This window comes from Salarias fasciatus, chromosome 1, assembly GCF_902148845.1.
Source record: "Salarias fasciatus chromosome 1, fSalaFa1.1, whole genome shotgun sequence".
Lineage (NCBI taxonomy): Eukaryota > Metazoa > Chordata > Actinopteri > Blenniiformes > Blenniidae > Salarias > Salarias fasciatus.
Genome location: NC_043745.1, coordinates 17965948 through 17993607, shown reverse-complemented (window position 1 = coordinate 17993607; position 27660 = coordinate 17965948). Strand labels below are relative to the sequence as shown.

General features: G+C 42.1%; 1 protein-coding gene and 1 long non-coding RNA gene across 2 annotated transcripts; both read right to left on the bottom strand.

Moving 5' to 3' along the window:
- Positions 1-2639: 2639 nt before the first annotated feature.
- fam120b (family with sequence similarity 120 member B) lies at positions 2640-24720 on the bottom strand. Its single transcript, XM_030094789.1, is given in 14 exon segments — positions 2640-2735; positions 2806-3050; positions 6860-6963; positions 7097-7130; positions 9454-9560; positions 10282-10389; positions 11466-11476; positions 11602-11621; positions 11743-11914; positions 12105-12227; positions 12309-12394; positions 23263-23346; positions 23636-23826; positions 24568-24720. Coding segments are annotated over 14 exon segments (1503 nt in total). The 5' UTR covers positions 24704-24720; the 3' UTR covers positions 2640-2653.
- Positions 24721-26751: 2031 nt separating this feature from the next.
- Positions 26752-27660, bottom strand: LOC115391395 (uncharacterized). The gene is made up of 3 exons (XR_003931769.1): positions 27520-27660; positions 27251-27352; positions 26752-26839 (listed from the first exon to the last, which is right to left on the bottom strand). It is a non-coding gene; the product is annotated as an uncharacterized LOC115391395 (long non-coding RNA).

Here is a 27660-nt window from a genome sequence, read left to right as displayed (position 1 = left end):
TTTCCTCTAAAGTTTATCCAAAAAGAAACATAACAGAGCACACTCATCAACACTTTGTTATTCAAGACAAAAACTGAAGTTTCATAAAGCTGAATGCTTCTCAAGTCATCAAAGAGAAAAATCACACAGATGTTTGTATAGCTGAGAGTCAAAAAACTCCTCCATACTAACTATACAACTGATTCCCTGATAAATTCTAACTTTGCTTATAAACCTCTGCTTTTCTTTAATGCAGCTTTTACAAATGTGGTCGAATTTAGAAAAATTACACAGTGCTCCAAATAAAACATTAAGTCCAACTTTAGATGTTACCCAAAGGCCTGCAGGGCTAAATCAGGCCACCTTCTGAACAGCGGCTCACCGCCAGAGTGTGAAAGTGCAGCAGAGAGAGAGAGAGAGAGAGAGAGAGAGAGAGAGAGAGAGAGAGAGAGAGAGAGAGAGAGAGAGAGAGAGAGAGAGAGAGAGAGAGAGAGAGAGAGAGAGATTACCGCTTCAGGGTAAACATATCAACTGTATTATAGAACAATAAGGCCTTATCAGAGGACACAACTTGCTGCACTGCATTTAGCCAGGATGAGGACTCCACAATGACCAGGAGCCAGAATAAAAATGAAGCTGTTCAACTTTTTTTGTCTTCTGGACAGAAATAAACTGAAGAGATGTGGGAGAGCAGCTCCACTGGATTCCCTGTCGAAGTGTAATTGCGAGAGCAGGCGAGCGGGCAGAGGAGATATTTGCTGAGGAGACTAAACATCAGGCCTGATTCCAAACAAAAACCAAACCGGGCCCTCCACGATACCACATAGCGCCACCACTACTCACATACAGACACACACACACACTCACTTCACTTCGTTCACCCACAGTTTTGTAGTAATGATTGGTGTCTGCGTCTGGCAGAAATGAAACACTGAGGTATAAAGAGTGTACAGCCTTCCATCCATAAACCAGAAACATCCTCATGAGACCCACAGGGGTTGACTTGGGCAAAGAGGAGACAGTTTGGCGCAATTTGGAGACCCTGAGCCAACCCGGCACGCAGAGAAATGGGCGCAAAAGGTTTATAAGTCACAGGATAGAACAGAAAGTACAGGTTCACGTTTCATGAAATACTGCTGAGTCATCTTCTGCGACTGACTGCCAAGCAGGACTGAGTCCGCAGACTACAGACGAGTCTGTACGACTGGATCGCTCAATTTCAATGAGGAGCATCAAATGGAAAACAAGTTTAAATGAATCCTTCAACGAATATCCATGTGAAGGTAAATATATGTCATAGGTTGAGTAGTTCAAAATGTTTTTGAAGAGTGTAAAGCGTTCAAATGCATGAGATGCAAGAGAACTGTAGTGAAACAGAGAGGGCAAAAAAAAAAGAAAAAAGAGTGAAAGAGGGGAACAACAGAGAGGAAGGGGAGTAGAGTTTGGGGGGAGACAGACGACAGGAGTCTGTAATCAGTCTTGTTGTGTGTCTTAAAATAGAGCTCTCCCAGCCTATAAACAGAAACCTACTATTACCGGCACACTGACAAAGCAAGTCTACCATCCAGGCGCGCATGTGAGCGTGAGTGTGCGCACGGGCACGGGGTGGTATGCATCCAGGCCACAGCACACATGGAGCTCGTTACAGCACGGCCCTCTGGGTAATGTGGTTCTGCGAATGGCTCAGAAAACTACAACCGCAGATCAACTGTCAGATTAAAATGATGTTTCTTCGTTTGGCTCCGGGAATATTTTTCCTTTTTCATGTGCGCTTCAGTGTGTTTCTGCCACCCGGATCACCGGAGGGCTCCAGTTCTCTGAGCTTTACGCAGAGATTAACTCAAAATGCATAAATCAAACAAGGGAGGCAATAAAAAATAATAGAGACATCATGGCATCGTGTGTGTAATGCTTTTTGGGGTTTTGTTTTGCCTTTTCATTGGAAAGTTTCTATAGCAGTTAAAGAGAGACAACCCAAAAGTTTGAGATGCAACAATTGTACCCCAGCAATGCATCGGCGACGCTGTGGTCAAACGGTATTCATCTCAGCCAAACGGTTGCCATAGCAGCAACGAACACCAAAACATTTCTTAATTCAGGTCAGAACATTTTTCTCTCTTTCTGACCCTTGTTTAACCAGGATGGTCCCAAGCTCAAAACTGTTTTTTTCCAAAAAGTGCTGGCCAAAATAGGAGCATAATTACACAGTTAAACAGGGTCAATGTTGAGTGAGAAAAGGAGGGCATTAGAAAGGAAATCAAATTTGTTTTTGGAACGGATATTTCAACAAATGCAATACTTTAATTAAAAAATGTAGACTTGATCAATTCAGTACTTCAGTATGTATGTTAATATGTAGTCAATACGTATGGCTTTGTTCTTCAAATAACGCCAAAAGAATTTAAAAATGCAGAAAATCTGTCAACATTTCTCTCATCGTTTTTCAATCCTAATGTTTCCGAACAAATCCTGCTACTAAGTTTATATTATAATATCCAACAAAATATTTACAGACTAAACATTGTTGACAGGCGCTGCACCATGTTGACGTGGTTAGAACTCATGATCCCCGGCTCAGTCACTGTGAGATGGGAGCAGATCCAAACGACCCTGAGACAAAGTGTGGATGATGGGCAATGTAGAGTCTCACCCGTGTGTCTGTCGTTTCTTCGATCTACTGGTGCGTGGTCTGAAGACTTGGTGGCGGCGCTCTGGGTCTGGACTGCAGGACTCGGCTTCTCTTCATGCAGAAGAGGCTGGGAGAGAGACAAGCAAAATCCACATTAGACTTTTCACATGGATGTCTCCTCTTTCTCACACACACACAATTCCCCTTTTTGTTGTGGCACTCACATCGCTGTCCAGCAGAAGCTTTTTCTCTGCAGCTTCTCTGTACCGCTGTGCGCCAGCAGGTACTTTGGGTGGAACAGCCGTCCATCGAAGCTCTGCCAGGGCATCAGGGCAGCGCTGGGCAGCGGCTGGCCGCTGGCACTGTTGGCCCCCAGCAGGTGGCTCAGTCCTCGGACATACAGAGACCCCAGCTGCAACGCACGACTACAGAGGAGTGGCAGCTGGGAAAGAAAAGCAAAGTCTCTTTTTATCACTGGATGGAACAAATACTTTACTGTTCACTTTTAGCCTTCTGTCATTTGTTAAGAAACTTGGTGACAGGTGACACACTTTACTCTACCTTAGTGAGATATATTACACTTTTAGAGCTCAAAGCATCAGACACCAAACTTCACACACAGTTATCAGAGCATTTTCTGCCCAGAGAGAAGAACACATCTTCATTTCTTTCATTATAATAACACCCGACAGCAGATTTGATCCTTTTTATTAACAATCGGTAGTGATATAACACCCATATCAACAGACACCTACAGAAAACTGCAATCTTGCAACAGCAATAACAAATTCCTTTTTTTTTCTAAGTTTTAATTATAAATTAGGCTGGGATATTCTGGATGGTGTATTATTTGACACATCAATACCAACGTCAAGCTACACACTATGAAGTGTCCTCCACTGCCACATAACTGAAAGTGTTGCTGCTGTCAGGAGACATCTGTTCCTTTAATGTGACTTTCAGCACCCGGAACAAATTCTGGACGGTTCGCCTCACAGTTGCTAAAGCAATTGCTGTTTCTCATCCGCATTTGCAAACCTTATCAGCACGTCCCCCCACACGTAAATCACACAATTAAATGCAACTCGGACCACCCACTTCACTGTTACTTAGCTCTGTTTCACTGATAAAGGACAGTCAGGTATCTCACTGTCTTTCTGGTTATCTACAGTATCTGGAGCTAAAAGTGTTGTCTTGGTGGAGAAACTTCCTGGTTGGACTCACTGATTTGAAGGTTTTTAATCTGAATATAAATGTTCAAATTGTGTCATTGATAAGACTCCTAATCTTTGGTATTCATTAGTCAAAAAAGACAATATAAGATATAAAAATTAAGGCAAAATACTGCAAAGCCAAAAGACATAAGGTCTTCATTTATTACATATATTATCTTTACTGTGCATAAGATAAGGAATGAAAGCTGTTATGTTTTGCTTTTTGAATAAAAAAAATGTGGGGGGAAAAACAATTTTACAAAATACAATATAATTCAGATCATCCGATGAGGAGGTGAAGACTTGCAAAGAAAACTGAGTGTTGTGTGTGTGTGTGTGTGTCTCCTCTTACCTGTCCCCTGGCAGATACACTGATAACAGTGATTACACATTACCTCTCTCTCTGTGACACACACACAGCTCTATCTGCCACCTGCTTCCAGTCAAACACAGCTTCACCTTCTTCTGACAACAATGAGCCAAATAAAAGCCCGAGCGTGCGCAAACACAATGGCACAGAAAGAAAGAAAAGGCGAGCAGAGCAACAGAAAGACAGAAAAAAAAAAACCAAGAAAGCGAGAGAGTGTAAAGAGAAGGGGAACATGAGATCGCACAAAAGAAGAGCGACAAAAAACCGTGTTTGTGTGTGTCCCGTGGGGTGGAGTGTGCGTGGTGTAAATAGCTCCATGTGGTGAGCGTCAGCCAGAACAGACAGGCGACTGTCGCCAGCATGCTCTGGGTCTCACACACACACACACACACACACACACACACACACACACACACACACACACACACACACACACACACACACGCAGGGAGGAATGTTGCAACCGAACTGATGTATCCCAAGACCTACCCACAACCCCTTTCCCCTAAACACAACCAAACAGCGCGACTCATTTTGTTGTTGGTTGAACACACACATTCTTCAGCAATAAATTAACATTTTAATACACAAAAGCTGAGTCTTCTGTGGTTTATTGTAAGGAAGACATGGAGGCCGATGCTCAGTTTGAACACTGATGTGTTCAGTGGAGGATCTGTCAACTGAGCTGTGATGTGACTGAGATGTGAACAAATTGGTAACACACACAGATGTCCTTATCCATACCTTGTGCTGTGAATACATTGTACGGGGATATCATGAGTGTGTGTGTTTCCTACATCCATTCAGTTGCCCCCCAGTTAAGTCTCCAAGGCAGCATATTCAAATAAACACCCGGCCCTAATTACTGCGTAGCAAAAATACAAATTACTCCGCATAAGTATGGTAATTAAGCAGCAGAAATAAATGGGGCCAGGACAGACAGCACACACAACGCTGATCCTGGAGCCTGTGGCTTTAATCACAACGCAGGTCAAGCTTATTGCACAAATCAGGTTTTCCCATTTGTTGCAAAGTTATTCAGATTTAAAGGCGACTGCCATCTGACTCAAGTGTAAACAGTTTACAACCCTGAAGTGACCCACATTCCCAGCGTACAAAGAAGAACGATAAATATGGATGTTACACTTGTCAGCGTGTGTATATCAATTTTGAAGTTGTTTTACAATCAAAGCCAATGAAAGTCTGAGAAAAGGAGCAGCTGCTGTACAGGGGGTACGTGTGAATGCAGAGTTTTGTCCATTGTTTAAATGTCATCTCGCCACGTTGTGCCTGCTTCAGGCCAGAATTGTGACGCCTGTCTTCTAACCCTGACCCTTAAATGGGCGAAATTAGACAAGATCTTTCAGACTGAGGTCACTTTCAAAAACATCACATTTTATCCATTTAAGAACCAGATATGAAAGTGGTCAGGATCTGGTAAGAAAAAGGTTTATGCTTTTCAAATTGTCATAAAAATGAACAAAATCACAAACGGGCAAGAAGTGGGACTTGCCACTTTTTCCTGCAGAGTGAACAAAGCTTGAGTGACACGGAATAAACTCAATGGAGGTTAGTGTTGAATCGCTGGCCCAGTTTACATGGGTGTTTTTTTCAGTCCTATGAAACACATTTGTATACATGGACGGCATATAAAGCGATCCATGTTCTATCCTCGTATCCCATCCAGCAGGGCTCCGCTCTGCCTGCCGGCCCTACGCTCTGCCGGTTGCGGCGGGCGGCTGGTAGTCTACTGCAGAGCTCTCTGAATAACTCGCCGTTGCTTGATTTGCGTCCATGTCGCCTCTCAAGTGTTCTCATGCTTTTTATTAAAGTGTTTCTCAACCACGGTCCATTTTGTCAGCTTGTGTTTGACTTTCCAGCTTCCTGTTTACTGCACATAATTATGTCACTACATACAAGGGAACGCAGGAGCAGAGCCAATAATCCGGCCGGACAGTCCGCTTCGCCTCACAGTCTGATTCAAACTTTGATTTAATGTCTTACATTTCCTCTACTAATGTCGTCAATTACTGTGGAGCGTAAGTGCTGCTCTGTCAGTTAATTTCAGCTCTCCAAAAACCCTGGAAGGTGAACTAACCCTAACCCTCTTTAATTAATAATTTTATTTTAGACTAAATTAAATCTAAGAAATTTACACCAAAAATAAAAAAAGTACAGGGAAGTTAAATGCAAACTAAAAGTAGAAGATAACATCAGGACTAAATCTCAGATAGCGGCAGAAATGAGAATGAAAAATTTCGAATGTATATCCTTCACTTAAAAGGGATCGATCTGGAACATTCGTGGTCATTTAAAAGCAAAATGAACTTTTATTCGGAATAAAAGAGGAATCAAAAGTCTCATGTAAGTGCGGCCAGTGTATCGACCGGCAGCTTTTTTTGTTGTTGTGTGTGTTTTCCCTCCACTTTGTCTTCAAGACGGTTTAATGGAAACATATTCAGAGCTGTGTTTACCACACAGCGAACTTTGTTTACAGCAGACGTCAGGAGGCATTGTCCTCCGCAGCAGAGAGAACATCATTGTTTGGCTTCATGGTGACAAAATGTGAAGGTGAAAATCTTGAGGGTTTTTGTTTCTCTTTTTAACAAACTCAAAATCACAAACAAGGGGCTTTGCTGAAAGTGTGCGTTTGTAGTTGCGACGCACCTCAATCTGCTGAAGCTCCTGAGAGGTTTTCAGACACACAGCCCGACTCAGGTAAGCGTCCACATCCTCTTGAGACAAAGTCTGCAGGGCCGGCTCTAGGCCGCCTAGGGCGCAGTGTACAGGGGGGCGCCGTGGCCGTATACGTGGGCGCCCAAGGGGACGTGTGAGCCCCTCGCTCTGTGTCGTTTCCCCCCCCCCCCCCCCCTTTAATGCTCGTCTCGAGCTTGTCTAGGGCACCTAACAAGCCCGGGCCGACTCTGAAAGTCTGCACCTGAGAAGAGAAACAGGAAAGTCAGTTACCAAAACTCAGTCGCATCCCAGACTGTCCCCTTTCTCTCTCTGTCTCTCCGTGGGTTAGTTTGTTGTGTCTGCCCACTGTGCAACAATTCAACAGAAAACGAAACAATGCCGACTGCAGAAACAAGGCTGCCCCGCAGTGTGTACAAAACAAATAAACCCCGAAGTTATTTAAATAGGAGAGGGAGAAGCGAATGTCAATGCAGCAGTGTTCAGACAACAGCTACTATTGTTTGTCAAGCTGTCTGCTCATCTTTACTTAACCACTCGTCTAAAGGTCCATCTAACAAACTGCTCTCCTGTCTGTCTGCCGCTCCTTCATTTCCATTTTAATCACCGACTGCTGGTGACCGTCTGCCCGCTCGACTCAGAATCTGCATCTGTCTGGAAAGTTAACAGTCGATCTTTGTGTCTTCAGACATTCAACTCTGTCTGTCTGAGTTGGTTAAGCTATGTGAAAAGGTGACAAGTTAATTTACTGCTCATACAAATCACAAATGATCATTTCACTGAGCTGCAGCAGTCACAGTGGTGCTTTGGGGTCGCCGTGGCTCACGTGGCAAAGGCATGCTCTAATGGTAATATCTCCACCTGTCCGTGAACAAGAGTCCCCAAGCAAAGCAATTATAGCGTGTCCACCAAAGTGTTTTGGGGTTGTTGGATTTTGTATTTGATGAGTTTGACGAGGGGAAGCAAAAATACCATTCACTTCCATTGTGTCCGTCCCGAAAACCTTCCCCGACTCACCTCTGAATAAACAATAGCTCGCCCTCACAAAAAAAGTAAGTACGCTGTTCAAAATGACTAAGGAATTGCGCTAAATGGGCCAATTTGCCAAAATGTTGAAGTATCCCTTTAACTCCTATTTTACGAGCAAGTCATGTAAACTAATTTTAACCATATTTTAATTTAAATGTAAATGTCAGTCTTTTAGAAGGGTAGCAGGATTTCTTAGATTTCAGCGGTGTGCTTACAGTATTCGACAATCTGAATAGGCTGAGAGAATCAGAGAACCTGAGGTGGTCAAGATACTTGCAAATGATTCTCCTTACAGTCAGTGTTTGTTTTGGGGCTTTTTTTTTTTTTTTTTTGTCAGAAACAGATGTGAACTCATCCCAGCATAACTAAACACAGTGATTCCTGGATTTAGGTGAACGCACACTGACTAAAGCACAGTCTGAACAAACCCTGCCTTCATGTGTGACTTTATCTTTCTTAAGTCTGAAAAAAAAAAAATGTCATTGAAGACATTAGAAACAGCATATATTTGGTAAAAGCAATGACTGTATAATTTTTGTTTTGCTTCTTCGATGTGACGCATGCACCTTCATCCCGCTGATGCGATCATGTGATCCCTGTTGTGCTGAAGCGCAATCAGATGACGACAGTGCAGAGAGAAGCGCGGAGACTTATTTCACTTGCTTTGAAAAGTTGTGGCAGGGTATTACACCAGGATCACAGACGGCTCAACAAGTCAGGAATCTGTAACCACAATAAAGGACTTAACGGTACAGGTGTGAGTGAAGACTTTCTCTCCTGAGATATTTAAACCCTGTGGATGGTTATCAGGCCCGTTGTTGTCGTAACAAAGCATGGTGTCTGTGGATAAAGCGGGTGCTCAGCGGGTGACAGCGTTCGCCGTCGAGCTCCAACAAAACGGCAGAACAGAGCGTCAACAACTGATGTTTGACTTCACATCACAGGTCGACAAAGGAGCAGAGTCGCTGGTGTGTGCTTGTTAGAGACCTAAATCCCAAATTAAAAGATGCTCAATTGTCACTGAAAATATTTAGTTTTTCATTTTTGTTTACATAAATCACCTGCTATATCTTCACTACATATTCATTCACCAGCTTACCTATGAGAGTTTTAAGAAAATCGTGCGTCCAAGCCAAAGGAACCCAACATAGTGAAAACATCCTCATATTAAAAGTATTGCTCACTAATGATGTGTTCTATTACTAAAACAGCCAACTGCATTTCTTTAAATAGCATTTGAACAAAATAAAAAATGAAAACACAGAATTGTATGTACCAATTTTACTTTCCTGGGAGGTTATACGTATGACAGAGTAGTCCCATCTTTTTCTCTGACACATTAAACCGTCCCACAACTCAAGGACGACTTTCTGTGGTTTTCTGTGACACAAGAATTTTCTAATAATGTGCAATAATTTCTAATTTTCTAGCCATCAGAAGCCATTTAATAGTTATGATTATTGGAAGTCTACACGCTAAATACTGTCAGTGGATAGGAGCACAAGGATGAAACTAAATTTCCTGACTGGCCTCGTTACCTGGTACCTGAGGAAGACGATTACCTGCAGGATGATGAACGTGACCAGACTTGATGTACGATGTACAGATGTACGACTGTGGGACGAGCCCACTTTCCTCCTCTTTGCTGCACAAACAGCTCAGGAGCTGGGACACAGCGTAGACCCCCTGCCCCTGAGGAGTGCAAGAGTGTGGCGCTGGATTGTTTTTCCTGAAAACAGTGAAATGAATAAACTCAATGATGTCGGCTCACAGTCAAAACAGAAACATGGCTTTTGTTTTCAAGAAAAAGTAAACAAATTTGATTTGATCCTCAACACAAATCTACTTTTACGATATTTAGCTAATTGAGAATGCAAACAATATCAGAATACACAATTCTTTTTGTGTCTGATTTGGGGCATCAAGAACAATAGATGGTGTAATTTTCAGACTAATGTCACCCCTTCAGCAACTACCACCTGACTGACCTAGAATACGCTGACGATACCATCCTGCTCAGCACAACCTACAGTCAGCTGAGAGACGCTCTGGGCATTTACTGTGAGGAGGCAACACAGCTTGGCCTCCAGGTGAGCTGGACTAAAACCAAGTTCATGCATGTCGGTGATGGACCAGATTAGGGTTGGGCGGTATGAACAAAATCTTATATCACGGTATCAGAAATTTCATATCACAGTAACGGTATATATCACGGTATTATTTTTCCCCTGTAAATTCAAATAATTGCTTAAAAATAACCAAACTGTCACATTTGCTCATTTTCCTCTTCTATTTTTTAAACTCTGGTTTATATAACTTCAATTATTTAAAAAAAAAAAAAATCACAACATGAAATAAAAAAATACCTGAGTTTTTAGTGTCACTCCCGGAGCCGCTAGTCTCTGCGTCCGCCATTATGGCTACCACCTCTCCTGGATACGCTGGTGTTGTTCGTGAGCGCACCCTGTGCTTACCTGACAAATGAAACGCAGCAAACAATTATGTCAGGACACGCTGTGAAAATGCACAAATGCACCCAAACAATTGGGCTCCATCTCTCCTGTTCGCGAGCGCAGACCACTATACACTGACTCAGAGAGCTGCAGCAGACATCTGCGCTCTCTCCGGTATAAACAGTATTGCAAAATTTCAACCGGTATACACTTTTACACCGTCACACGGTATTATACCATCATAACGCACAGCCCTAGACCAGATCCACCTCCCATGCAAATTGGAAGTGAAATCGTAGAGCCTGTCAAGAACTTTGTGTACCTGGGGTCCATGGTGACAGACAACGGGGAACTAAAACCAGAGATTGACCGCAGACGAGCCCTGACAGCATCTGCTCTGCAGTCTCTCTGGAAACCACTCTGGCGGCACCATACCATCTCAGGCACGACAAAGCTCCGGATTTACAAATTAGCCGTACTCTCCATCCTGCTTTATGGCTCAGAAACGTGGCCCCTGAATGACACTCTGGCCGTAAGAATCGATGGCTTTGATTGCAGGGCTCTTAGAACCATTGAGAACATCAGGTGGCCCCAGTGAGTTTCCAATGAAGTGCTCAGAACCCGCACAGGCCAGCCCCGAGCATCTTCCTTGGTCGCACAACACCGCACCTGCTGGCTCGGCCATGTCCTTCGTCTACCCCCAGAACATCCAACACGAGCCATTCTCCAGTTTGACCCAAAGGCTGCAGGCTGGAGACGACCTCGAGGGAAGCCCTGGACCCTATGGCTCCACATCGTTGCGGGCGACCTCCAACAACACGGAGTTGCTGTGGAGGATGCAGAGCAGCTGGCACAAGATCGCCAGCACTGGAAAAACCTGGTTCATCTGGTCGGCTCAACACACTGGGACGGGATACCCTGACCCTCGTTGGAGCACTAAGTAAATAAGTAAGTAAGTAATGTCCCCCCAGGTAAGATGACTGTCATTGTAAGAGTTGCAGTCAAGAGTTTGTTTTCAGATTCACAGTTCACTTGTAGCATCAAATTAACATGGACATTTCCTCTATTTTCTCAAACTGTATTTTTGGAGGAAATACCTTGGTAAATACTGATGGGTGAGAGGGGTGGGAGTAAAGGGGAGATTAGGTCAGTCACTTAGATGAGGATGAGATTTTCAGGTTTCAAAGTGAGGGGTGTAGGCAGAGCAAAACTGCAAAGTCAAACAGTCCATACCTGTATGTTTCCATTGCATTGTTTCTGACAGAGGCGGGTGGGCTTAAAATTCAGCCTGGGAGCTTGGTTCTGACCACCGGCCCGGAATAGACCAGCCGTTCGGGAAACCTCCCGAACCTCCCGATGGCCAGCCCACCCCTGGTTTCTGATATGTTGCGTCTTCTCCTCTGACACCACATCGTTACGCAGCAGGCAGGAGAGCAGTGGTAGCTGGGCAGTCGTCAGTCCAATGTTTTGGCAGAGTTTGTGACGGTCGTACATGACAGTGATGAGAGTCTTCATCCAGAGCTTACTCACGGAGAAGTATGGCGCACTTCAGGGGTGACAGAAAACGAGCTGTTTATAGCAGTCTGTAAACATTTTCTATTATTCATTATTAACTAAGTGTAACAATCTATAATCTTCTATTTAATCTTCTAATTAAAAGTCACTCAGCTCACATTTTACAGTAGTCAACGTAAGGATCTGAAAGAAATGAGTCTAATAGTGTAATCTTTATAAACCTGTCATAGATGATGAAGTCTGTGTCCTGTCCCAGGATGCCCATGCAGTTGTTCTGACGAGCATAGTTAGCGATCTCATAGTCGGTTTCTTGCACTGAGCAAAATACCTCCTGTTTCAAAGACCTGTCAATAACATAACATGATTAGAATGTGAGAAACGTCACTCGGTGGTAATACATCCCATTCAGACAGATAAATACCAACCTCAGAGCAAAGGGTGTAAACGTCGCCAGTCCAGAGGGCAGACAGAAAACCTCGCCACCAGGTTGCTCTCCATACTTTTTAGGATGAAAATACATTTATAAATTTTCAAATAATCAAAAATATTTGAAGCTAGCAGGGAACCGACTTACATATAACACAGTTCTTCAGAGCTGAATAGAACAATAATTGTAGTAAATCCCCTACCAGAGGATGCACAGGTACAGTGACTGGTATGGAATCATAAAAATAAAAAAACAGAACAAAAGAAAACTCAAAGTAAACCCTCCCAACCTGTCACCGCATTAGTACAATATTCACACCATTTGCCATATTCACGAAGATCCAACCTTATACCACATTCTTTTCAAAGAGCTGGATACAATTGCATGGAACGGCCCCATGTTGTCTTAAAAGTGTTAAGATTCAGTTTCAAGGAAAATCCAAATTTTTCTACTTTTAGGCAAGGCATGACATCTTGCAACCACTGTGAATGCACAGGGTGGGGGGGGTGGGGTGGAGGGGGTTGGGGTCTTTCCACTTGATAAAAATGGTTCCACATGCTAGAAGTAAAGTGAAGGCCAAAGACACTTGCGCGTCTAGCGCGGCGCAGTGTCACTTGTCGTGTGAATGCAGCCGCGTTAAACGCGTCCGGTGGAAACACGGCGTAAGTGTGTGTTTCACCACGGGATTATCAAATATTGTAAGGGGGGGGGGGGGGGGGGGGGGACAAAGGCAGGGCAGAACCCGCCGAGGCTAAAGGAGAACAATTCGGTGAAAAGATTTCTAATGCAACCCAGTCAGGACAGTCCAGTTGATCGTAACAGTGAGACCATTGTTCTAGACACCTTAGGTGAGCAGCCCAATAGTAAAATCAAAAATTGGGCAAACCAAGGCCCCCCTCAAGTATAGATTTTTGAAGGTATATCTTACTTAGAGGATAAGTACGGTTTAAACAGTTTTCACGTTGTTTATAGAATGAAGTATACCAATATACTCACCCAGAAGGATTTTCTGATCTGAACAGTACTTCGGGAGAAAATTTAGATCCAAAATCAAGCGGCGCACATCCGTCTAGCAGACGGGGCATCGGTAACGCCGCTCCCACAACGGCTTTAATCGTCCAAAAACTCATTAGGTTCACCAATATTTCATCACGGTCCGCTCACGCCTCTCCTCCACGACAGCCCGGTGTCGAGACTGTCATATATGCAGATATATGTTCGATTTGAATTTACTACTCGGTGCAGTTAAGAAGTGCACGCGTATCTAGACACCTGAATCTAGATATCTATAACTGTGTTCGAAACTGCATACTGCCTACTAAATACTTCCATACCCATACTGTCCATACTGCATACTGCATACTCAGTCCATCAGACAGTATGCAAAGCGTTTACACTACAACATACGACATAATAACCCACAATGCATTGCACTCCTCCCCAAGCCGAAATCGACCGGCTAAAGCTGATTTCACTTTAGCTCTAAACTCTTCCAATGTATAACTTTATCGAGATTTTTTTTTTAATTAGGCGACAAAGTGGTTGTTTAGAGCCCGAGTGTGTCGTTTATTTGTCCGAATACCAACCGTTTATGATTTTGTTCGGATGAATTCGGCGAAGTTTAAGCCAGCCGCAGTGAGCAACGCACTTCCGGTTATTTTCACAAAAATAAACCACCCTTTTCCCTTTCTCATGCAAAAAAACCTTAGTGATAAATCTGTGCTTTTACTTTAAAAACAAGAAGCCAACCTTTTAGCAACATATCTTGCTTAAAGCGATACTTCAACATTTTGGCAAATTGGCCCATCTAGGGCAATTCGGTAGTCATTTAGAACAGCATACTTACTTTTTTTGTGAGGGCGAGCTGTTGTTTATTCAGCGGTGCGTCTGAGGAGAGCTTCACGGCGGACATAATGGAAGTGGACGGTACAGTTGCTTCCCCTCGTCAAACTCATCAAATACACAATCCAACAACCCCAAAACACACTTTGGTGGACACGTTATAATCCGCACATTCACTACGCTGTGAAACACCAACAAATAATATTGTAGCGTTACGACATTGAAGCAAATATTGGGAACTACTTTTTCTTTTGAGATCACTACGCCCAGACGCCATGTTTAGTAAGTAGTTCCGTCTTAGCAATCTTCGCAAAAAAAACGCTCAATCTCGTAATTTTGCATTAATATTTCACAGCGTAGTGAATGTGGGGATTATAACGTGTCCACCAAAGTGTGTTTTGGGGTTGTTGGATTGTGTTGGATTGATGAGTTTGACGAGGGAAGCTACTGTACCATCCACTTCCATTATGTCCGCCGTGAAGCTCTCCTCAGACTCACCGCTGAATAAACAACAGCTCGCCCTCACAAAAAAAGTAAGTATGCTGTTCTAAATGACTACCGAATTGCCCTAGATGGGCCAATTTGCCAAAATGTTGAAGTATCGCTTTAACATCACCGTAACTTGGGGCCTTTGAGTCAGTTTGTTAGGCCCACTGTTACCAACCTGGGTGTTAAAGTGGACCATGAACTCAACCTTGATAAGCAGGTTAGTGCTGTTGTGAAGTCAAGTTTTTTCCATCTGAGACAACTCGCTAAGGTAAAATCTTTTCTCTCAAAACACAATTCTGAAATATTGATTCATGCTTTTGTTTCAACTCGGCTGGACTATTGTAACGCTCTTTACGCTGGCATTGAGGAGAGTTTGCTGAAGCGTCTGCAGCTCGTCCAAAATGCCGTAGCTCGCCTTTTAACTGGCACACGAAAATACGACCACATATCGCCAGTGTTGTCGTCTCTTCATTGGCTTCCTGTCCGCTACCGGATTGATTTTAAAGTTCTTTTATTTGTTTTCAAATCTTTAAATGGTCTTGCCCCACCATATTTGTCTGAACTGTTAGTGCCTTATGTGCCAGGACGTCGTCTCAGATCAGCAAACAAGGCTCTACTTGCAGTTCCTGATACAAATCTCAAACGTAGGGGTTATCGAGCATTTTCTACCGCTGGTCCGAAACTGTGGAATGATTTACCTCTGCACATAAAGCAATCAGATTCTCTTCCTGTTTTTAAGTCCCGTCTTAAAACTCACTTATTTTCTTTGGCTTTTAACTAGTGTGAGACTGTATTTTACTGGAAAGTTGTCAGTGTTGTCTTATTAATATTTTCATGTCTATTTCTATTGTTTTTATTTTGTGTCTGTACAGCACTTTGGTCAACACTGTTGTTTTTAGTAGTGCTTTATAAATAAACTGAACTGGACCGTTTGGACTGTTGTCCCGTTAACGGAATTGGACCAGTTACGATGCCTTACCGACGGAGAGTTTTTTCAGCTCTTCAACGAAGATCGGCTTGCTGTCTTCGGTACATCATGGTCGCTTTCAACATGGACTTGTTGTCAGATGTAAGTGTTTTTTTTTTTGTTGTTTTTTCTTTTTTACTGTTTTTAATCAATGTAAATCCAATCAGAAATCTCTAACATAACATACTTACTAGCACAAAAATTGGAGGGAAAATTATATCTATAACCATATTCAACTTGGCAAATGTACATCATTAAGAAACAGTCATTGTGAACTGAATAAAGTTTATTAAAACAAATAAATAACAAGTCCGCTGTCCGTCGCGTTGCATCTTGGGTAATTTCAGTATGAGTAGGAAAACCCACGATGTATACTCAACATTTCTGGTGAATGCAGTATGCATCCAGGAACTTCTCGCATACTCACAAATCACATACTGCCAGTGTAAACGCACTGCATACTCAATAAGTTAGTATGAGTAATAGGTAAGTATGCGGTTTCGAACACAGCCTATACCTATTTGTCTAGGCCAGGGATGGGCAAATTAAATGATGGAGAGGGACACATTTTTTTGTCAACACTGCCAGAGGGCCGCATAAGACTACACAATTAACCAGATATGATAAAACTGCCATTTTACACGTTTTTATAATATATGTTTACTGGCCCAACACACAGTACAGTAACTTCACATTTTCATTATCAAATGCATGTATAAAAGCTGTAATCTTACAAAAGGTTTGAAGCCAACAAAAAAATAACCACTGACTGTGGTTAACAGTCACTTACATAAGGGATCTTATGAATAAAACATACAAATCAACCCTTTTCAAAGATGGCAGGGAGCTACAGAAAAAAAAAAACATTAATTGCAATTACAGAACTTATTTTGTGAATTTTGAAAACTCCACTTTTTTTTTTTTTACATTTTAACATTCTCCATGAATACACAAAAAATACAAATCCACCCATCTCAAAGGCAAATGGCAGAAGGCTTTGCTTTGTGCAGCGTATTATAGTGGCGACTTAAATTAAAATCTTTCATGGTAGATTGGGTCTCGAAGCAGCCCAAGCACATAGGTTTGCCTTTAAATTCTGTAAACAGATATTCTGCTTCCCGTTTAACCTGAAAGACGCAATTTTCTTGGTCTAGTTTTGTTTATCCCTTGTTCTTCGCCATGACTCGGTCTCTCTCTTCCTCACTGCTGGACAATGCTGCTGGAAAGAAGGGCGTCTCCATTCATGGTGCCATCTGGTGGCCAAAGTATGTCATTACAACTGAATCAGTGCAGCAAAAGACACGTTTTTATCATTTTCAAAAATTAATTTAAGGGTCGTACGGAGTGAGGGTGCGGGCCATATGCAGCCCGTTGGCCACCAGTTGCCCATCCCTAGTCTAGGCAGGAGTGTGACGTAAAGGCCTTTGTATGCTTCTGTGTCGCAGCGAAGTAGAACCTACGCCATCTACGCAGCGCCCTACGCAGCCCCTACGCTAGGGCTTGACGCGCACCTCTCAAAAATCCTAACCACGTGTCGACGCGTGGTGACATGAACGTCGAGGGCTGTGATTGGTCCGCTTTCGCGTTGTATATAGAATGAAGTAGAACAATATTCACACCGAATGCTTTTCTGATCCGAACAGTACTAAAGGGGAAATTTAGATCCAAAATCGAGTGGCGGACATCCGTATACGTCTAGCAGACGGGGCATGGGTAATAATGCCGCTCCTAAAACGGCTTTAATCGTCCAAAAACTCATTAGTTTCACCAATATTTCATCATGGTCCGCTCGCGCCACTCCTCCATGACAGCCCGGTGTCGCGAGATATGTCATAAATGCAGATATATGTTCGGTAAGAAGTGCACGCATGTCTAGATATCTATGTCTATAGATTTATGTCTAGGTAAAGCCAGAGCTACGGAAGCCGCATTGTTGTTGTGACTGCCTATTGCGAAACAAAGACACAGCCACGCCCGCCTAGCGGCTTGGCGGTGAAATTGAAGAGGAGGGCGTTCCCTTGACATAGAAGCAAGATATGCTCAGTGACGGCGTAGGGTTGCCAGCGTAGGAACGGCGTCGCCGTGACAGAGAACCATAAATCAGGCTTAAGCGCGAGCTATGGAAGCTGCAGTGTTGTTGTGTGTGTGTTCTTTCGACTGCCGATACTTTAAGCGAGGCTTCTTGCCCTGCCAGATGTAAGAGTTTATGATTCAGTCCAACTGTTGAAAAAAGGCATTTGGAACAAAAATGGGTGTTACACAGTTGGAAATAAGAGGCCCAACTTATCCTCCGTGGAACACATTTATTTTGCAAATTTACAAAATTTGCAAAACAGGAAAAGATTTATTAATAACAGCGTACTCGGTCCTTGATCTCTTATACTGTAGCATCAGACTGACTTCTTCTACGATAATATTACAAAAAAATCACGACGCAATATATTTGTACTATAAAACAAAAACAACAGCAACCATGACACTCTTATTCTAACTAATAACATTCGAGTCACATCTGACCAAATATATTACTGTCTTGAACTATCAAAATCACAATATACCCTTCTTATCAATAACAAAAACTCTTACTTCTTACAGTTTTACAGTGCTTTTAACCCGTATTCCTATTCACTGTTTTATTCGCTTATTCAATCACTGATATGAACTGTATTTATTATTCTCAAGCCATTTCAATCAATGCTTTTAATTGTAACCCTGCTTTTTTTTTTTTTTTTACCTTGGATGACAAACACAAATCATTTTAACACTTAGTCTTATCACAAATGAAATACCAAAACATCTTCAGTCCCAAAATACATGTGTGAGCTTCCAACACAGTTCAACGCCGAGCGATGCCGAGCAATGCCGAGCAGTGCGTGCTCACATGGACCATCACAGCGGCGCGGAGCACAGAGCGTTGGGGCGCCCCTTGTACAGCCACGGCGCCCCCCGCATTGTGGCGCCCTAGGCGGTCGCCTAGTTCGCCTATGCCTAGAGCCGCCACTGATCAGTACTAATATTGAACCACATAGATCAGGGGCCGGCAATTAGCAGCCAGCCTGGAAATGGTTTCCAATATAATACTACAACGATACTACAATATAATATTAGCATAAAGCAATATAAAAATGTATTTATGAGCCCCGCCTTCGTCTCATAGACCCCCATGTTATCCGAAAAAGCGCTGGTCAGCTTCAGCCAATAGAGTTCGAGCTTCCGCTTTGTCATGCTGTCAATCAAATTGTGCACGCAGCCAGGCCCAGGCAGAGGTGAGTTAGCTCCTACCTCGGATATATCCATGGTCTGCTGAACATCCACCGTAAACAGCTAAACATGTAGGATGCTGTAGGACTCGGAGGTACTCATTTTCACCCACCGGATAATAGCGTGCACAATTAAAGGGGCGTGGCTTGGTCGCTCATGAAAGCAGAGGGAGGGGGACCTGAGATGTTGAATTAAAAAAAAAACCTCTCTCTTTCAAAACTCCAGACACGAGCTTTAAACAAATATGAAACAGTTCTATGGCTCATTACCACACTTTGCCACGGACTAAACGTCCGCCATCTTACATGAAAAACGTGGTGAGTTGCCTTTACCAATTAAAAAGTTTTAAATCCAGCTTCGAACTCAACATCATAACATTCTAGGGCACTTAAGATCTTCCCCGACTGTTGTCTATTATTTACATGAAGTTTATGAACTAGCTTACCTGCAAAACAGGAAAAGATTTATTAACAGTAACAGTGTGGTCCTTCAGCTCTCACACTGCAGCATCAGACTGACTTCTTCTACATCAGCTACAGATGCACGAGATACCGAGTGCCCCCTGCTGGCCAAACCTATACGGCACTATCTTAGGGGGGCTGAATACACATTAACAGTGGTCCATCAACAGAAAAGTGACCCCAGATATATATATATATATATATATATATATATATATATAAAAAAGGGGGGGGGGGGGGGGGGGGGGGGGGCAACTATCCTCACGCACAAAACTATATCATAGTGCCACATGGGTAATATTTGGGAGAGGTATAAAAATTTGGGTAGAATAACCATATTGACAGAGTTCACACACCCCACTAAAGACATTGATTAGGCTGTGACATCAGCCGCCTTGCCTGGTTTAATAAAACAGTGACATTTTGTTTGAACAAGTCCTGGTGCTTTTTAGTAACTGTAAACCCAAGATATGAGAGTTTATGATATTTGATCTTAAAATTCAAATGGGAGAAGTTGAGATGTCGTGCCTTGTCTTTAATCGGGAATAACTCAGTCTTGTTGAAATTTAATTTGAAGCCTGAGACTGTTCCGAAGTTGTTTAGCAATGTCAAGGCATTAGGAATAGAATCATCTGGATTGGACACATAGAGCAGGAGGTCGTCGGCATGTTCCACACCTCCTCTCCAGATTCCAGATATTTTATTGCAGGTCCGAAGTGCTATAGCGAGAGGTTCTATGGTGAGGCCAAAAAGCATTGGACTCAAAGGGCACCCTTGGCGAGTACCACTGTGCAAATTAAATGGCCTGGAGAGTTGGGAGTTGGTATGAATCATGGCAGCATGGTGATAATAGAGCAATCTAATCCATGAAATAAAAGCGGGCCCAAACTCGAACTTTTCCAGCACAGCGAACAGGTACGGCCACTCAACACGGTCGAATGCTTTCTCTACGTCCATCGAGACTACACATTCAGGTTGATCCTCATGGGCAGAATATAGAATATTACAAAGGCATCTGATGTTAGGATTGCCTGTTTTTGATAAAACCAGTCTGATCTTTGGATATAATTATCGGAAGGATGTTCTCCAACCTGCGAGCCAATATTTTATCAAGTACCTTAGCATCCGTGTTGAGAAGTGATATGGGTCTATAGGAGGTGCAGTTTGCGGCATCCTTTCCTTTCTTTGCTATGAGTGTAATGCATGCCTCCAAAAAGGGAGGAGGTATAGGTAGCCGTTTTTAGAAGACTCAGAAAAACTGAGCACAGTAGAGGTGAGAGAATCTTTGAGAATTTTTCGAAGAATTCGGACGGAAATTCGTCAACGCCAGGGCTTTTGTATGATTGCATTGTATTTATGGCCTTAACCATTTCCGTCTCAGAAATGGGCTCCTCCAGTCCTTTTGATAGAGCTTTGGAAAGTGAGGGAATGTTTAGTTTGTTAAGAAAGTTGTGAATGGCACTTTGATCTGAACAAAATTCTGAAGTATATAACTGAACGTAAATGATGAAAACAAACACTGAAAAAAAATCCACATCATCCGCATTCGGAGCGTACACACAAACTAAAACAGCCAATGAATTGTATAATTTGCCAGAGACAATCACGTACCGACCATTTGCGTCTGATGACACACAGTGTACTTCAATGGAATGGGAATGTCATTAGAAATAAGAATAGAGGCAACTTGAGCTTTGGCCTGAAATGTGTAGTGAAAAGACTGCCCAGACCAGTGCAGTAATCTATTTAAATCTGAAGTACATATGTATGATGTATGTATATATATATATGAGTTCCCTGTAAGAAAGCAATCTTGGTTTTAAGGTGTTTGATATGGAAAAAGACCTTTTTCCATATAACAGGGTGATTTAGGCCCTTCACATTCCAGGTTGCAATATTTAAACCAGTCATCACGGTATGTTTTTTAAATTGTAGGTATACAATTGTTTACAGCAGCCTGGTGTCTGATGGTGAGCAAAGTGGCCAGCACTTTTAGAGGTAGTAACATTCACGGTGACAGGTACCCACCCACCCGCCACCCCCCAAAAGACAGCTGCTATATAAAAAAAATAAAGCAGCAAGCTCTGCAAATTAAAAAACTTCAAGAGACTCGCCCTCCAGGAAGTGCTTAACATTCAATTTAGAAAAAAAGAAAAAAAAAGAAAAAGGTATTTTTCTGGCAAAAGGCAGGAAATAAGAAACGGCTGCCCCTTCCCTAAGAATAAACACGTTCAAAACATAGTTAACACATTGATATTACGAAATGGAAAACAAACCCAAAGCCCTGGGTGCATTCTGCAATGCAACATAATATTCACATGCAAAATAATAGTGACACCTTGTCTAATTCAGGTAGCAAATATGATAATATAGATTCAAAGATACAAACTGATTGTCAGTTACAGTGCTTGTTATATTTTACCAGTCCTGAGGTATCAACGGAACGGGTGATCCAGGAAGAGCCTAGTCTCTCCATCTATGTAAATCCGGGTGGTCAGGAGGAATGATCTGCAATAACTTTTTGTGCCTCTTCAACGCTGTTGATCCATTTCTTGGCTCCGCTGGGCAGCGTCAGGCGGAGACGAGCCGGTTAAAGAAGAGCAGGCTTCAACCCACGTCTGCAAAGCTCCGCCATCACGTCTCTGTATCGAGCTTGTTGTGACATGACTTTGGCACTGTAGTCCTCCACAATAGAATCTTCTGGCCACGGTGGTCTAATTGCTTCGAGCTTCTCTGACAAGTTGCTTCTTAGTTTGGTACCGGTGCAGACGCATGATGACTGGCCGCGGCTACGCACCCGGGCCCGGCCTCAAGGCACCAATGCAGTGGGCCCTGTTGATCTCCGGCAGGGATGGCAGCGTGTCTTTACCAAACACATCCTGGAGCAGCTCTGCAAGAAACTCCGTGAGGCGGCCAGTCTCCGTAGACTCGGCCAAGAACGTGGAGATTGGAGCGTCTTCCTCTGTCCTCTAACTCGGCAACTTTAGCCTTACACTGTGTTTCCCGTTGGGAGCTCCTCCAATGGGGTGGGAGCTGGGCGGAGCTAGGCAGAGCCTTGGGGAGATGCTACATTCGTGCTACATGCTAGTTTTCCAAGCTCGCCAACTCTAGCTTTAAGTGTAGAAACAGTTTAAGTTGATGGTCCGTCGGCTGCCATCTGTATTAACTTTTTCCTGTTTTTTTTTTCCATTTGTGGCTCCGAGACATTTGAGGTTTATTTCGATGTGTGTAAAGTAGTTGTGTGTGTAAAAATGTTAAAAAAGACATGAAGTTAATATCAATTTACATTTTAAGATAAGTTATGGCTTCATTGGGCAGCTCATGTTAATAGTTATGGTAAATTCAGTTCATGGAATCTGGCGCCAAGTGATGAGGTAGCCATGTTTGTCATTGTTCTAAGTGTTAAGGTAATTCAATGTAATTGCAAATGAGATGTATTCTGTTTTATTAAGTTATCACTTATAAAATGCACCCTTATTGCAAGAAAAACTCTTTTGATGAGAGAACAAAGATGTTAAGTGTTTAAGGGTCAAAGTACAGACGTGATTGTTAATGGGAAATGTGATTTAAAGAGAAGGTGTGTTTTGGTTTTCACCGACTTTTGATAAGTTTGAGGAAAATGTGGCTTCATGTTGTCCAAATGTGGATGTTGCATATGCTGATGCAGACAAGATAACAGATAATAATTCATTAATTCATTTAAAGTTCAGATGAAAATGTAAATAAACTTAATCTGGATGAATGGAGAAGGAGCAACAGTTGTCCTGTGTCACTGATTCCTGATCAATATTTTCAGTATCTCCAGAACACTCCGTTCAGAGGGATTTTCTATACAGCTGTTCTGCGGAGACCAAGCTGGGACCCGCTACACAGGGGCAGAAGGAAAAGGGCAGCCCTGATTATTGCCCGGAGCAAACGCACCGTCCACCTACTCCATTGAGCTCCTCCCAACCATACTTTTTGATGTGGGTAAATATTTTTGAAATCTCCCCATGCACTCTGTGTCTCCTCTTCACCTGCAGTACCAGAAAAGATTAAATTTGTAAGTAGAGATCACAGAAATAGACCAACTGTGTAAACATAAACCCCTGCAAAAACAGTTCAGTGTGGCTTATGAAACTGTGTCCTAATCAGATCTTTCTGAAGGAATCTCCCACTGCGAGTGAAACCAACTGGGAAACATGGATATGCTTGAGCAAATTACTCGGTCATAACAAAGATGTCTGAGCTATTAGATTCTATAAGAAACAAAATGAATATGAGAATTTTTGTATTGCAAACATCTAAAATTGATTCTTTTCTTACCCACATAGCTCTTTTCTTCTCTTCCACAACTCCATCAAAGAAAAAGACAAGTCTGATGCCTGCAGATGTAAATGCCTCCACCCATCTCTTCACAACATCCTCGTATTCCTTCCACTGCCCGCCACACACCCAGTCTTTACATGAGTACCAGTGGCGCAGGCAGGCCATGCCATCTACAACCATGGTAGGACCTTTATGAGAGTGAAAGACAAATGTAACCGTTTATTTGCAGTTCATTTCCATGTGAGTCTGTATTTGATTCTTCAATTTATGAAATAAGCAAAAACATGAATATTTTTTTCTTTGTTATAGCCAATTTGCAATAATCAGGACTCATAAGTTCAACACTAAGGACTAGAAGGTTGTGAACGATAAAAGAGGTGACAAAAACGTCACATAGTGCTGTGATTCAATCTGGATTCTGTGTCATACACCATTCAGGACGTTTATTCTAAGAGTGATTACATACACAAAATAATGGATGGCCTTTCAAAGTGTTGTATCTTAAAATACCAGCAGTGAAATAGGTGTAAAGGTGCTTTTCTAAAGAAGCACGTACCAATAAAGGCAAAATGTTAATTCAGCCATGTGACAAACTGTATGTAGACATATTCCTAGTATTGTTTAATCCAAAAGACTTGTCATCACCATCTCTAGCAAGTGTGATTCATTTCTTTTTAATCATCCAGCACTGTTGCAAACCAACAAAAAATGTATATCCAAATCATTAATATCTACTGTGCAAACTTCAGCACACAGTTAGAACCCAGAATAGAGTAAAGTTGCAAAACTAGAGCAAAACGATCAAATAATTTAATTTGTAACAACCCCGTGTGCTTGCACTTATGATAACAGTTTTGCTATTCACATTACAGGTGCACAGTGTGTGAAGCAGGAGTGTTTTCATGGCTGAACACCAAAACAAACTCAACCTGTGTTGTGAGCTGCGGATGTCGAGTCTCTCAGGATTTTGGCAGCATGGTGTGTGGCCACCTGTCTCAGGTCTGCTGTCACACAGGCCTCCGGACAGCACTGGTCCCTGAAAAACTGAAGACCTTTCACTCCCATTTCTCAGAAACACAATCGCACAGACAGCAACATTTTCACTTAATAAACGTGCGAGGTTATTCAGCAAAAAAAGGTGGAATTATTATCACTTGCTGTATCTGCACTGTGACTTGGGCCATTGTAAATAACCGCATTGTGTAGTGAGGAGTACCTGTTTTAATGTTCACGTCATCTTTGTTTCATTCATGTTTCGATGCTAGCAGCTAGCTTAGCTTCTCACCGCTGGACTCCTGTGATGACACGCAGCCGCAATCCCTGTTCTAACAAACATGCGTGATTATCCCTGCTCTGTTATGGGGCGCCGTGTGAGGCTAGAACTCACTTTAAATCCTCATAGGACGTGCATCAGTCAGTAAGCTGAAATTCAAAACACTCCCTGTGTTTTACATGTGACTTAATCACGTATCAAAACAAAACGCACAAGCAGGACACGTGGAGGAGCCCAACAGGAAGAGGTAATTTTCTTTACTTTTATAGAAATAATAGAAATAAACCCAAAGACAATGTTTCTTTCTGGAGTATCTCAGCCAGAAATCATAGATGTGGTGAGCAAGTGCAAAAATAAATTCTCTACTGATTGTTTTGACATAGATATTTCATTAATTAAACAAAAATTTTACATACCGTAGTATTGGCAAACCCTTAACGTAATCTGTCTCATAAGTAATCTGTCATTTCAAACAGGAACATTTCCAAACAAATGAAAATCGCAAAAGTATTGTCACTACATACAAAGGGAAATAAACACATCTTCACAAACTATAGACCTGTCTCTCTGCTCCCCCAGTTCTCCAAAATACTAGAGAAACTGTTCAACAGTAGACTAGAGAAATTAATTGACAAATACAATTTGATTAATGAAAGTCAATGCGGTTTTAGAACAGCAAGGTCAACATCAATGGCCATAACTGATGCATTAGAAGAGATAACTTAACTTATTATTAGCTTAGATAGGAAGAAATATGCAGGTGTTATATTCATCGACTTGAAGAAAGCTTTTGACACTTTAAACCACGACATTTTAATAAGAAAACTGTAAAGATATGGTATTAGGGGAGTAGCTTTGAGCTTGATCCAAAGTTATTTGACTGAAAGACAGCAGTATGTGAAGATGGGAGAATTCTCATCTGGGTATTTGGGCATTGGTTGTGGGGTTCCACAAGGATCTGTGTTGGGCCCAAAGTCGTTTATTCTATTCTATTCTATTCTATTCTATTTTATTCTATTCTATTAATGATATATTTGAGGTATCTAGATTTCTAAAATTAATCCCGTTTACAGATGACACAAACATATTTTATTCCAATGATGATTATAATGATTTAATCCGTAATATAAATAATGAATTAATGAAATTGAAAAATTGAGTGTTTGCTTGTTATAGACCTAAATCTAAAATCAAAAGATGTTCAACTGTCACTGAAAATATTTTTTTTCATTTTTGTTTACATAAATCACCTGCTATATCTTCACTACATATTCATTTACTAGTTTAACTATGACAGTTTTAAGAAAATCATGCATCCAAGCCAAAGGAACCCAACATAGTGAAAACATCCTCATATTAAAAGTATTGATCACTAATGATGTGTTTTTATTACTAAAACAACCAACTGAATTTATTTAAATAGCATTTGAACAAAATAGATAATGAAAACATAGAATTGTATGTACCAATTTTACTTTACTTGCAGGTTATATGCACAATGACAGAGTAGTCCCATCTTTTTATCTGACACATTAAACCGTCCCACAACTCAAGGACGACTCTCTGTGGTTTTCTGTGACACAAGAATTTTCTAAAAATGTGCAATAATTTCTAATTTTCTAGCCATCAGAAGCCATTTAATAGTTATGATTATTGGAAGTCTACATGCTAAATACTGTCAGTGGATAGGAGCACAAGGATGAAACTAAATTTCCTGACTGGCCTCGTTACCTGGTACCTGAGGAAGACGATTACCTGCAGGAGGATGTAGGTGACCAGACAGAGTACTGCAAGCAGAGAATCCTGAACAGCTCCATACAGGCTGAACAACTCAATGCAGTCAAAGAGTGAAAGGAAAGCTGTCAAGCGAAGAGCAGAAACCTCAGGACCACTGCTTAACCACAACAGGTCCAGACTGGGATGATCACCTACACGTTTTGATGAGAGGGGGAAAAAATAGAATGAAAATCTGAATTCCAAAAACGAATGTCCTGAGTGCATTAAGCACACTCAGGCAGCTTTTTGAAACCATTTTGATGGCTCCTGCTGTCTCAGTGGTTCATTTACAGCTAATTTCGTTACAGAGACTACTCATTCAGTGAAACATGATGAATGTTAAACCGTATAACTTGTTCTGTGCTGGCACAAGACGCACTGGCACAGCATGTGTGTCATCATCCTACTGGAAATGATGCTAAAGCATAAAAGCCATAATCTCCTCATCTGATTATTAAACTTGTAACAGACTATGAAAAAGCCTCTGTGTACCTAATTAAACTTAAATCAGATTGAGTTTTATTACATGTCTTTACTGTGAGTTCCAAGTGAGGCTTCTGTACATGGGAGGCAGACCGGGACAGGAAGGACCATCTCAGGTTCTATCAAAGGATTTCCAGGGGAAACAAACCATTCCTTGACAGCTGGACATTCTACAGATCGGCCTGAAAAACAAAAAAAGAGTCCGATTGATGCAGGATCAAATTCCTATAAAATATATAAAAGCACTGGAGCACTTCCATGCATTGTATGACAGTGTTTCTCCACATGCGTACTCATGTTCTGTATGTCATTACATACATGATAACTCGCTCTGTGTTCGCTGTCTCACCGTCCTGCCCGAGTAGCAGCAGCAGGCCGTAGATACGTTGTCTGCAGGGCTTATAGACAAGGGCCTGAGGCAGCATTTCACCATCCTCTTCATCCTCCAGAGTGTTGCTACATTCAGTGACTCCCTCACATACAATGCTGT